The sequence below is a fragment of the Acartia tonsa genome, chromosome 9 (assembly GCF_053477335.1).
Source record: "Acartia tonsa isolate MP-2025a chromosome 9, ASM5347733v1, whole genome shotgun sequence".
Taxonomy (NCBI): Eukaryota; Metazoa; Arthropoda; class Copepoda; order Calanoida; family Acartiidae; genus Acartia; species Acartia tonsa.
In genome coordinates, this window is record NC_137268.1 from 40,728,896 (window position 1) to 40,743,235 (window position 14,340).

Genomic DNA, 14,340 nt, shown 5'->3' on the forward strand with positions numbered 1-14,340 from the left:
AAGAGAGGGGAAAGTGGAAGGGTAGATTACAGTTTTAGAGGGTCCAAACCATAATCATAGATTATATTTCTGCTTCTATAAAAATGGATTCAACTCCCTAACTGTTATTATTTCCTTTTTACCATACAAACTTAATAATATTTTTAAAAACAAAAGCAAAAATAATATTCTAACTAATCAGTAACATACAACAGTTTAAATAAAAACAGCTATCACAGTTTAATATTTATTAAATTGGATAAAAGTTGTAAAACTTCTGGATTTTCTAAATAACAAATTTAATATATATAGTTTATAAATACATTTATTCTATTTTATTGGTTTTTTTTATAGAAATTACTTTGAAGATTAATTTATTGTCAATTGTTATATCTTTTTTGTTTGTTTGTTATAACCTCATCTAAAATTTAGAGTTATGATATATTAACTAACATTAACAATTAAGGTACACTGATCTGTATAATATTGAAGAATATACAATGCCCCTAGAAATAAGGATGACAACATCCATAAGTAGCAGAGCATAAAAAAATTCATAGATCAACTGAACGAACGGAAAAAGTCAGTTACAGAGCAGACGTTCAGTAACCATGAAAAAAGATAAATCATATATGTGTTTATGAAACTAATCTATTTTGTCGTTTGTAGCATAACTGATAGACTGACGTAACAAGTAAATTATTTACTGGATGCCCTTGCTTTGGTAAGGGGTTACTTTACCAGTAAAATCAGCAGTCTATCTTAGATAGCAGCCATTAAATACACCTTTCACTCATAGATGCACTAACGGAAGGACGGAATGACGGACAAACAGACAACTTTCTTTATAGAGTAGCTTCGCTACAAAATAATTAGTCACGTTGTACTTACATATGCTCACATGTATATACACTCAGGATAATATGATTCAAACCATTTGCGTATGGATAATAATCTCTTTACCTAGGCATAAATCAAAGGTTTCTTTTGTTAATAGCAATTGCTACTCTAGAATTTGCTTTGTACCTTTATTTTAATGTTCATATCAGGGTTAAAAAAAGTTAAATAAGTTTTAGCTATCAATGGGTCATTATAATTTCAGACAATCTGCCGAAAAGTGCCTAGTTCAAATCTGGAAAAAAATTAATTTTTGTATATTACTTTAGATTAGGTTAGTTTATTTTGGGTGCTTGGTATACCTGCAATGCTAGGGCACTGCGGGTATACGCCCCGCAGGGCTTAGGGCTACCACCCACAATCTCCAACTGGCTGTAAATCAAAAAAAATGTTTCCAGCAAAAGCTAATAACTTTTTATCTGTTACTGCCAATTTTTAATGACCAGTCGCTAAATATCTAGACAATCTCAAAAAAAAAGTAAATTCAAAATCCACGCTATTTTTGTATGATATATTCTTATGGATATTGTCATCCTTGTATTCCAAGTATTACAAACTTCCCACTCCCTCCTATTATACTTCACTTGATAATTGTATGAAGCCCTACAAAGTCAAAACTGTAATGGAACTTGGTATAAAAGGAAATGAACATGTAGAATCTTTGCTTATTTGTGTCCAACCACAGTAAGCCGTGAGTGAGGGTGCTCCTAAATCTTGATCTTAAGATCTTGCAAACCGCCGCCAATATGTTTGGACAAGATGATAAGAGGGTTTACATGGATGCGTCCATGAACCTTTATTATCCTAAAGGTAATTCAAAATTTAACTTTGAGATTATATTCTTCTCAATTTGAAACTTTTCATCTTAATTATCAAAAAAAAATTTCTGGGTATAGTCCCTTTAGAGGCAACGCCCCTTAAGGGGCGATCCTTCGTATTTGCACAGTAGCTTTTCTCCTATTTCTAGTCCCTGGGGGGCCAATTGCCTAACCCTGCGGGGCAATCACTTAACCCAATATAACCTAACCTAAAATAACCTATTAAAAGCATTTTAAAAATACGACAAATCGCACCTAAAGGGGCGTGGCCGAGAAAGGGACTAAAAAGAAAAAGATAGTTGCATTGCTTTAAAGTAAATTTACATCCAAAAGACTTATAAGTCTTTATTTCATAACTATGCTTCCCCTTAAAACTATTTCAAATCACACTTTATGATTAAACTTTATTATATAACATTGAATTAAAATGTTTTTGACTTTTTAAAAACTAATTAAATTCTTCTGAGAACATAAACAGATACCAATCTTTTTACATAAAAACAATATGAAACTCCTTTACTAAAATTTGACTTATTAGTATCTTTATTTTTTGTAAAAAAGCTTTAGATCGCAGAGATTTTGTGACTTAATAAAATCGAATTATCATTATATAGATAGGGACTTTATATTTGATGGGGTAGGGATAAAAGAGCAAAAAATAGTTGGAAACAATTTTAAAATAACCTTAAACCACCATAGGATATATGTAAAGATTCCCTAAGATGGAGAACTCAATTTGTTCATTAGTTATCGAAATATCGAGCTAATTTCATTATGCCATTATCATAATTCTTTTAAAGATGTGCAAATTTATTTCATTGATTAAGTGCATGTTCTAGTTCTATATTCAATTAATATTCCTTAATTGATGAAGGTGCCAACCAACTGTTTGACATCCCCGAAGACCTGAAGGAGGTGGTGAGTGAGCACTGGGCTCAGTTCCCACCCCAGCATCCTCTCATCACTCATGTATTTGGCATACTCTTCTTTGTTCTCTGGGTCATCAACTTCTTTGGAAATGGACTCGTCATCTACATCTTCTTGAAGGAATACTTTGATTTAGTCTTTGCCCCTAGAGGACCCTAGGGAGAGTTTAGGGGGGGGGGGGGAGGTAAATTCGACAACCTAATTTTTTATTATAGATTTTTTAAAAAAGTAAAAAAAAAATTTTAGGGGGGATTTTTTTTCTGGGGGTTAGTTTTTCTGGGAGGGTGGTGGTATCCTCCACCAAAATTGTTATAACCTTCCCCAGGATCAATTAGAGGCTACCCTGTAAAGGAGAACCGTTTCAGTTCAGCGGTTAGCGAGATTCTTTTGGTACAAACAGACAAAACACACAGAAACACAAAAATCCTTTTTCTTTATTATGAAGATAAATGTTTAATTTGATATATATAAACCAAAGTGTTATTATCCAGACCAAAACTCTGAGGACCCCAACCAACATGTTTGTTGTCAACTTGGCCCTGTCTGATGCTATCATGATGTTCTGTATGGGTCCACCTGTAACTTTCAATGCCTTCGTCCAGAGGTAAGCTTCTTTACTTAAAATCAGGGATAGGGAGGACATTGTAATGTTTGTGACACTAGTCCCAAAAGTTTTGTAGTTTTCTTATTTATTGGGTCATTAAATTTAGGGACTTTGAAAAATTTTTAATTTGAGGGATTATTAAGTTTAATTGTTCAAACGTTTCAACCACCAATTGTAATCTACAGAATGGGTAATTTTGTGTATCATCATTATATTAGGTATATTCTTTAATTTATTAGCCATTGTCTTATCCATTTATATCCCTGATTTGAAATGCTGTCATTAATCTGGCTAATATGGAGGATTTTTATCCAATAATCAATATTATAATAGTTATTTCTCGCATCGTATTATAAACAGCTTTCCGCGGATATAAAATGTACAATCATAAGATTAAAAACATTTTTTGGCCCCGAGATGCCTAAGGCAAGGGCTAAAAAACTGGTTTCAGTTCTATGATTGCACATTTCTATATTTGTAGAAAAATGGATATAATACGATGCTAGCCATAATTTTTCGGTATGGCTGAGAACTGGTTCTAATCCACCGTATTAATCGTTTTCGAAGCGATAAGGAAAATTTGCCCTTAGTTAATTAAATTTTACTTTTGCAGGTACTGGATGTATGGAGCTTTTGCCTGCAAGGTTTATGCTTGTGTTGGAGCCATCTGTGGAACTGCTTCACTCCTTACCATGGTTGTTATTGGTTATGACAGGTAAACGACAACCCTTTGGGGTTTAAGCTTTTTTAATTTCGCATACTTTAAGTTTTGCTCTTTATCTAATGCTAAATTAACTACCTTTTTGCATATAGTATAAATTGGGAGAAGTTTTTTATAGTACCCAAAGAAATGACGTCTTACTGGCCTACCAATGGTCAATTAAAATGTATACTGGCCTGTCATTGTTATTTTAATGCCTAATACAAAATGACGTCATACAGTACAAATGACCAATAAAAGGACATTCATTTGACCAATGGTAAAATGTATTCTAGACTCTCATTGGTCATTTGTATTGTGTGGCGTTATTTTTTTAGGCACTTACAATAAAGAGCTTCAAATAGGGATTTTTACTAAGTTTTATGGAAGATATTTTAATTTTGATCTCATATAGGTACAATGTGATTGTGAAGGGATTCAGCGGCGTGAAGATCACTGCTGGCAAGGCGTTCATCATGCTGGTTGCCATCTGGGGCTACTCCATTGTTGTGTCTGCCATGCCCTTCTTTGGTTGGGGTGGATACATGGCCGAGGGCGGCCTCATGACCTGTGGATATGACTATCTCTCCCAGGTAGGTTAACTCACGGACTTTGCCAAATTGTTAGCGTACCTGCGTAGATGTGTTTAGTGCACTAGGAAAATGGAGATAGCTGTCACCGCTTTTGGCCTACCTAGTACCTATTCTATTAACGTTATAGCAGTGGGAAAGAGAATGGGAAGAGGGAAAGAAACCCCCTAGAAAAGATATTGGGTAATAGGTATATGGTATTGTCTGACGTCAACAGAATAGGTAAGCCAAAAGCAGTGACATCTATCCCTATTTTACACTAATAGTGAGAGTAGGAGGAATGTATTGGCCCGTAAACAGGCACAACTCATAACCATGCATAGTTAGGACTTCCAGATAACGGGTTGGTTGTCTGTTGGATGTTACTTAACATAATATCCTATAGTGGGCGTTAGAGTATTGCATCCCATTACATGCGGATGATGCCAGGAATAAAGGATAGCCAACAAGCAAAATGAATCTAAAATAATACTTGTGGGGAAGATAAAAAAGGTCGTTTTACTATGTATTGGCCCCCTCCCACCAACGAAAGCTGAAATTCACGTAAAGGTTCCGTTATTTTCAAAAAAAAATAATTTCGTTGATGGTTCTCTAGATGATCATTTGAAATCGAAGGAGAATCGCATTGGGAATAAAATCTTATTTTGTCCACTGTAAAATAAAAATTATTTTTATGGTCACCTACCCCACTGTGTATTTATAAAAATAAATTGTTATTCTAGGACTGGAACAAGAAATCCTACATGTGGTTTGCCTTCGTCTTCAACTTCCTGTTCCCCCTGGCTTTGAATGGTTACTTCTACACCAAGATCGTCAAGGCAATGGATATATCATTACTTGGATCTCACACCAGATTTTCATGTTCTATAAAAAAAAGGAAACTCTGTAGCGGGCTAAAATAACTATCTCCCCCATCCCCCCTCTTTTACCCCATTCCCTCCCCTCCTACTGAATAAACGACCAATAAAAGCGAGGGGATATTGCAAACCGAATTGACGACAATTTTTCTCCCTTCATGATATCCAGGTATTATTGTACATCCATTGTGAAGGCTGTTGTGATGCACGAGGCTGCCCTCAAGGCCCAGGCTAAGAAGATGAACGTTGACAGTCTCAGGTTGTAATAGTTATTTCCCCAGGGAGGGAGAGGACAATGGGCTATTTATTACACTAGTTCCCAAAGTTTTATCATAAAGTTGTCTTTCTTTGGCTCAACAATTTTAGTGACTTTTAATGAATTTTGATTGATTGGTTCATTAAGTTGTTTGTCCGAATGATTTAACCAAATTGTAATCTACTAAAGGTGTAATTATATGTATTATCATTGGGGATGTACATCAATTTATCTGTTATTGTTTATCATTTTAGATACCTGTATTTATTTTAAAATATCATATTATATACAGATTTCCGCGGATAATACATATAAGATTAAAACCAGTTTTGTTAGCCCCGAGAAGAAAAAGGCCTGGCGAACAAAACTAGTATTTATTTTATGATTTTTTTTCCATATTCGTAGAAAATTGTATGTAATACGATGCTATACGTATTTATTTCAGTATGGCTAAGAACTGGTTCCTATACAGCGGATATTAATCTGTTTTGAAGCCTTACAGAAAAAATGTGCTTTAATATTGCAATTTTTTTCTTATCCCCCTTTATTATATCCCCCTTTTCATTTAGTTATTCATTTGGATACAATGCAAAACTTTTATATTTAAATTTCTATAAACACTAGGAACAAATTTTTCTTCTTAAACTATCAAATAATTTCTATTCATATTCTCTGCAATTCACATCTGGCATATCATTTTAAAAATATTTTTTAAATATTGATCCTCTTTTTTCAACTTTGACATTTAAAGGTCTTTTCATGAGTTTTATGGATCGAGCTAACTTGTCGGATCAACTGCAGTTCATGGTAAAATAAAAGCTGCCAAACGGCTGAACGTACAGATCTTACCCAAACACCATGTTAAGCGGCATAAGAAGGCCTACAAATAATCTGAAATAGCCAAGATGCACAGGAAATATTTCACTGAAAAAAAACGCGTAAAATAGGTCTTTTTCGCGCATTTCTCTGCACTGCGAAATAATTATGTATTATTGATTTATTGCTATTGCAGATTATTTGTAGGCCTTCTTATGCCGCTTAAAACAGTGTGCGGGCATGATCTGTACGTTCAGCCGTTTGGCAGCTAGAGGCCTTTAAAACTTTGGAAATATTCGTTACCAGGAATATTTTACCGTGAACTGCAGTTGATCCAACTTATCTAAGGATGAAATTAACTTTGTATCCAAAATTCAGTTTCAATACTACAAACTTTGTTAAATAATGCCTTAAATGAGAATAGTCTTGTTATGCGTTATTACAGTAGTTTTTTATTAATCTAATTAATCCATTTGATATTAGATCCAATGCAGATGATGGAGAGAGCGCTGAAGTTAGAATTGCCAAGGTAAACCTTCACAATAAGATTAGCAAAACTAAAATATTAAAATAACCAAATCACATTAATTGTATATGTTTTATATTAACTAATTTTTAGAGCTCGGCAGCCGTGCATAAGTCTCAAATTCAAAGGCGCTTGTGTATAAAAAATTCTGATTAGATGGATTGTCTGTTTAGGAAAAGGTTTAGCCATCCAGCTGAATTTTAAAGTTATAATATGATGATTTTACCGAGGCCTAAACGCGGCGGACGCGGACCCTTCAATATATTGACTCAAACATCTTTACACGTGCAAAATAATCTAGCAGTCAATTTGTTGATCAAATAGTTCAAAACCTACCTTACTATTCAAATCTACAAATATACTCATATCCTTTTCCAGTATGGCTTCAAAACCGATCAATATCCACTGGATGGTGTCCACCATACTGAAAAATCATGTATAACATCGTATTACAGACAATTTTCCACAATTAATGAAATAATAGTTATTTGTACATTTCTATATTTGTAGAAAGCTGGATATAATACGATGCTAGACATAGTTTTTTCGTATGGATGAGAACCGGTTCCTATCCACCGGATTCGAATGAATACGAGAAAATTCATTAAATTAATACCAGTTTTGTTAGCCAGGGCCTTTGGCTTCTCAGGCCCAACAAAACTGGTAGAAAGCTGTCTATAATACGATGGAATAAATAATTATTATGTATCCTAGGTTGCCATCACGAATGTAATGTTGTGGGTGACTATCTGGTCCCCCTATGCCTTTGTCAACATGATTGCTGTGTTCGGAAACCAACTTGTTGTAACACCCCTCGTTTCTCAGGAAATTTACTTAAACAAATTTTAATGGATGCTAGAGGATACGCCCCTAGAGGCCTCTTTAGGTACTTGAGGTGATGATTGCTTTAATTCGACCCCTCCCGTTTTTTCATTTTAGTTACAAAAAGTTAAAGTAAAAAATAGGGTGAAGGGAGTTGTGTGGTGGTGGTACCCTCCCTCAAAATAGCTATATTACCTTCCCAGGACCTATGAGAAGCTACACTGTAAAGAAGTACCATATGGATTCAGTGGCTAGCGAGATCCTTTTCTACTGACAAAAAAGCTTACTACTTTATATAATAGGATAGAATATACATACATGGACATTATGACAGTGGAAAAATTGTTGTCTATTTATGTTGCTTATATGGAACTCATGTATTTGTCAGTTCGTTCATACATCAGGAGGGGAGGGGATGTGATGGAGGTTTCGTTATTTAAGAAAACTACAACTTTCAATTATAAAGATTACATGATAATCTGGTGTACAACCATGTAATATTATATCCATTACTATTTTGAACTAGAATAAAAAGGAGAAAAAGTGGATTCAATTTAAGAAAAATACAAAAACCATGTTTATTTATTCAAATAAACTAAGAATAATCAAACCATTTTAGTACTCATACAACATAAAATATAAAATTGATTTTTAAGTATCTATCTATGACAGATCCCAGCTTTCATTGCCAAATCTGCCAGCTGCCTGAACCCAGTTGTCTATGCCATCAGCCATCCCAAGTACAGAGAAGCACTTAGCAGGTCAGTGCATTTCCCTTTCTTAATATAAGGTTTGTCGTCGGGGAAGTGATAGGTTCGAATCTCGGCCCGACACCACGTTATAACTTAAGACATTAAAAATGGTTCTTACTGCTGCTCTGTCAGGTGTGCTTTAGGATAGGGGAGATACTTTGACCCATTAACAGGGGCAAATCATTACCATGTACAGTTAGAACTTCTGATACCAGGGTCGTGGAATCAAAGGGTTGGTTGTCTGTTAAATGTTACTCAACCTATTATCAGTTAACCCGCGACCGTGGCTCAACACGTAGCGCATCCGCTCGTCGTCGGGAAGGTGATAGGTTCGAATCTCGGTCCGACACCATGTCATAACTGAAGACGTTAAAAATGGTTCCTACTGCTGCTATGTCAGATGCGCGGCATAAATAGTTAGAGTAGGGGGAATGCCTTGGCCCAAAACAGGCGTAATTCATTACCATGCATAGTTAGAACTTCTCAGACAAAGGTCGTGCAGTCATAGGGTTGGTTGTCTGATGGGTGTGATACCCTAGGCGATTGAGCGCGTTACTCTGCACTTTAAAACGCAGAGTATGTTCAAAGGTGACGTCGAGAGGACTTGTGCCCGATGCGTCACTAGAGTCAATAGTCAACCAGTGGTCGTTAGATTATTGCATCCCATTACAAGCGGAAGATGCCCTTAGGTTTTTTACATGATCACTTAAAATCAAAGGAGAAATCGCTATAAATTACCTTTGTAAGGTTTGGTGATTTTTTTAAATACAAAAAATCTATCTTTTTATATTTTTCTTTTATTTAGGGAGGTGCCATGCCTTGGTATCAGAGAGGAGAAGAAATGTGCTCCTGCAGGGTCCGACACCAAGGGACAGGAGAGTGTCCAAACTAAAGCCTAAATTGTCACACAAGAATCAACAAAACCTGCAAAGCTGACTAAATTAATTTTATCAAATTATTCTGTAAAACATCAAAAAAATGCAGTGAAGTCAAAGAAGTCTGACAGTATGGATTCGAAACTGGTTGATATCTGCTGTATTAGAACAGGTTCTCAGCCATACTGAAAAATCATTTATAGCTTCATATTACAGACAATTTTCATGAATATTAGAATGAGATCATAAGATTAAAATCAGTTTTGTTAGCTTGGGCCTTCGGCTCCTAGGGTCTAACGAAACTGGTTTTAATCTAATAATGTTTCATTTCTATATCCGCAGAAAGCTTTCTATAATACGATGCGATAAAAAAACTATTATTGTTAGACAAAAATAGATTATCATCAGCAATTGCAGTTTGAAAATAAACCGGTTTTACGACAGAATGGACAATAATACATTATTTATGCATTTTCCTTCTCTGTGATATTTATACAGTTTTAGCTTTACCCACTTCCCTCCTTGGAATATTTCTATCCTAGTTATAGCAATGCATCATAAAATGCCAAAAAAAGAATATAAAAAATATTATTTTTATTATTTCTTATTCAATTATAATGTTTATGTGGCATCGTGGGGATGTTATATAAATAATTTGAAGCATTTTAAAAGAAATTACCTCCTTTTTTGCTGTGTTTGTGCTGTAATGGCTTTAAAATGATTTATGCTATTTATTTAAATTATATCAGATTAAATGGTAAAATGTGTTTGATTCTTCAAATATATATCATTTCAGCATTAATTATGATTTGTTATTTATTTTTGTATTTAAAGGGTGTTAATAGCAACAAACAATCGGTTCACTTTTTACAATGTAAACCCTACAGATAAAAAATAACAAGAAATAATCCAATACATGCTTTGCTCAAGCAATCCTAGCCAATTTAGCATAAAATAAGAAAGACCTGTCAAACATGGAGAACTAGACAGAGCTGTCATGCTTAAGTGTTTGTCTGTCTTTTTTTTGCCAAATTGTGAAGGATTGAGTTATAAACCTGGTTTAGGTGTCTATAGAAAGGTCTTTACATGCCCCATCAAAAACTCTAAACATGATGGGGTCTATCTACAATAGTTAAATTACTAAGACGGTTTGTTCTTTTAAATCTTCACGTAGAGAAAAATTCTCCACAAGGACTAGGTTTCGAGCCGTTGTACTCTGGAGAGGTGAGTAGATTCAAAAGTCAATATTGTTTTCTCATTGTCATTGCTTCAGCATGAATTGGGTTATATTTTATTAGCTTTTGAACAAAACTGTAGGGTTTACATTGAAAAATTTGTTTTTTATTTTTGTATTTATTAAGTATGAAAGCGAAGCTACTTTTCATTGCTAGTTGGTCGGCCTATAGGAATGGATTTATTATTAATGGATATTACACCAGATTATCATGTTCTCTGATAAAGTGAAACTCACAGCGGGCTAAAATAACGATACCCCCCATCCCCCCTCTTACCCCATCCCCTCCCCCCCTACTAAATCAACAAATAAGTCCCATGGAAGCAACCTAATATGACGACAATTTTTCCCCTGTCATTATATCCACGAATATTATATATCCATACCTTAGGGCATATAGCAATGGCCGATAAATTTATGTACATCCCCAATGAAAATACAGAAAATTACCCCTTTTGTATATTATAATTATTGGTTGAAACGTCTGGACACTCAACTGAATGAACCAGCCAACCAAAATTAAAGAAAAGTTCCCAAAGATGTTGACCCAAAGATAAGAAAATGTTATTACAAAACTTTGGGAACTAGTGTAATAAATTGCTCAATGCCCCCCCCCCCCCTCCTTAACTCACTTGATTAAAGGAACTCTGAAAGTCTGACATGAAATGTATATATTTTTTTTACAATGACCTCTTTATTTGAACATTTGTTTAATACATTGAAGTTTATCTTGAGGATGTGCAATTATTCTCGCAAATAAGCCTGTTAATATTATTAAAAATAAAAAGTTATTTAAAAAAAAAATCTCTAAGACTTCTTGCTGCAACTGTGGATGGTTTGAAAAAGTCAGCAAGCATGGCTGTATTATGCCTTGGCCTCGATCAGGTGCAATTCACTACCATGTACATCGAGGTTCTCTAGACAAAGATCGTGCAATCAAAGGATTGGTTGTCTGCTATGTACTGCACATCAGGTATGAGGTGAAGGACCAAGAGTCTGGCCTTGAGTTGACAAATTGAATGTTCAGTCCAGGTGCAACTCACCCATATGTCATAAGCATAACTGTATTATAGTGGCAGCTAAATGTTTTGGTAGCTCACAGCTGTGCTACCAAAAAATATTCGGTTAAATTAAAAGGACACTATCTTGAATTATGTAAACAGTTCAAATATTAGAACAAAGGTGCCAGAGAGATAATAAAAATAAAATAGCAACAGCATTTCTTACAAATGATAAGTATATGTCAAAGAGCGTGGCTACTCTATAACGAATATTACTTCGTCAATTTAACAATAAGCTGCACTCTAAAAGGACTGAATTGTTTTCTTCTAGAAAGTGTATCAACTCTAAAAGAAAGTTCGTATGTATATGTATATAAACATGCTGATTTTGGAAAGAATTTACTGTTTGATATAATTAGCTAATTCATCTGATTTTTAAAGAAAGAATCCTATGATAACAAAGTACAATATTATAAGCCATTCATATCTGTAATCAAGTCCTAAAAATGTCTTGTATTTAAGCAATTTTGCAACAAAATATATGTATATACTATTTTATTTATACTTTATAAGTTTATTTAGTTCTGCCACTCTACAAGTGTTGATGTTCATTTGTCCAACCGCCTGAATTTAAGGCTTAACTTTAATAGATGTTGTCATTCTTGTTTTTTTTTATTCTCAGCTAAATTTACTAAAATATTTAAGTCTCAGTCTTCTTCTTATCTCATTCTAAGTGATTTAGTTTATTTTCTTACCGTGGAAATTTATTAGTTATGAAATAAATAAAAGTTTTATAGCAACTTTTTTTTTATTTACCATTGCTTATATATTTTGTCGTTCTTTGTATTTACCATTGCTTATATATTTTGTTGTTCTTTGTATTTATCCAAATTTATTAAACTTATGAGTAGGATCTTTAGTTGAATATCTTATATTAGTAAATTATTTAAAGAAGCTTTGGTGTTTCGTAGATCCACAAAATCTATAGTTTGTAGTAGGTTTGGGCAGGATATCCAGTCTGGCAGGTTATCCGGCCGGATATCCGGTCATTTTTAATATCCGGCCGGATACCGGATGTTAAAACTATCCGGTTACATGATATCCGGCTGATTTTTGACGCCGGATATCCGGTAATTTGCCAGATATCAAACGTTGGCCAGATATCCGGCCGGAACCGGATATCCGGGTTTAGAAATCAGACGGATATCCGGTATTCGGTATCCGGCCAAAAAAGTATCCGGCCCAACCCTAGTTTGTAGTTTACAGGGATCTTAAGGAATAAGATAATGGAAACATTGTAAACTAACACTTATGAAAACTAAATTACTCTACAGGGTGCACCACATAAATCCGGACTTTTTCTTATTTTTAAACAAATAAACATAAAATCGTCAATTTTAGAGATTTTATTGAATTTTAAAAACTGGGAAGCAACCTAGGTATATGACTATTAGATTATTTGATAAAATCGCCGCCAGCCTCAATCACCATCTCTACCGCCCCCTGAACCGCCTGCCGACCCTGGTCACCATGTCCCTGTTCAAGCAGGCGAAGTTCTCCATGATAGGAGCAATGAGAGAGGTCTTTTTGGTATGGGAGCGTCTATTGGTTCATGCTTTAATAGCGCTCTAGGCCCAAAAGTCCATTGGATTAAGATCGGGGCTGCTGGGACGCCACATCTCCTTAAGGAGTGAATAACCGCAGGATCCAAATTAACCCATCTTTAAAGCTACCCTTTGACACGGCAGCTCTCATTTGGGCCACAATTAAGCTAGAACAACGTTTTATACCTTTTTAAAAATGGCACGATGATTAAGATAGGGTTACCAGCATTAAAATAGTCTAAATCGAGTTTCAAGGTTCCATATGAGCCCCTGAAGTCAAGAACCGAGAAATTTTCAAGATTTTTGACGTTTTTGACATCTTAAAATCTACCACGATCCACTTTGTCGGAGTACTACAGCCAAGTCAGCTGGGATAGAGAGCTCTAGTCTTTTCTAGTGTTTTCACTAGGTATCTGATAGTATCTCCAGCAAGTTTCTTTAGTCCATCTCACCTACAGATGGGCTGAGGTCAGATTTAGTAGGCCCAAGTCATAAATCCACGGTAATTTATCTGCGCAATTCGAATATGCCTTGTTGAACATATGCGCGGCCAGCTCGGCGTACACGTCCTCCATCGCCCAAAGATTTTCATTGGCAAAAAGGTCATTACCTAAGCTTTTTATAGTGGGGTCAAACGTCCTGATAGGTCAAGTAGTTTTGGCGCTATGTCCGTTTAAAAAAAGTCCGGATTTATGTGGCGCACCCTGTATATGTAGTTCACTATTATAACTGGATTATTGTAACAACCAATTAGGACGGCTACAAAGGTTTAAAGCTAACTAATGAAAGAACGTGATGATAAAACTTCTATTTTAATTTACAGTTCAATGTTCCTAACCAATGTGAGCTAGATATGGTGTTATGTATCTTTCTGGTTACGTTTTAATCAGGGCTCGGCAGCCGCGCACCAGCCGACTGTAATCTCCAGGGAAATCAACCTGAATTATAAAATGACCCTTACATGACAATCCCTCTTTTTAAAAAAAAATTCAAAGCATCATAATGGGTGAGATTTGAGGCTAGGTCGCGGATGACGCGCGGCTGCCGAGCCCTGGTTTTAATGAAAATTAACAGGAACCTTT

The 14,340-nt window shown here is 35.0% G+C and overlaps 1 protein-coding gene across 1 annotated transcript; it reads left to right on the forward strand.

Annotated features, from left to right (window-relative positions):
- The first annotated feature begins 1,532 nt into the window (after positions 1–1,532).
- LOC145328927 (compound eye opsin BCRH2-like) lies at positions 1,533–10,221 on the forward strand. The gene is made up of 11 exons (XM_080172882.1): positions 1,533–1,686; positions 2,569–2,739; positions 3,111–3,225; positions 3,839–3,940; positions 4,341–4,518; positions 5,238–5,333; positions 5,567–5,631; positions 6,928–6,973; positions 7,685–7,792; positions 8,462–8,553; positions 9,350–10,221. The coding sequence occupies exons 1-11, from the start codon at positions 1,623–1,625 to the stop codon at positions 9,441–9,443; spliced, it is 1,131 nt and encodes a 376-aa protein (XP_080029008.1). The 5' UTR covers positions 1,533–1,622; the 3' UTR covers positions 9,444–10,221.
- Positions 10,222–14,340: the final 4,119 nt, after the last annotated feature.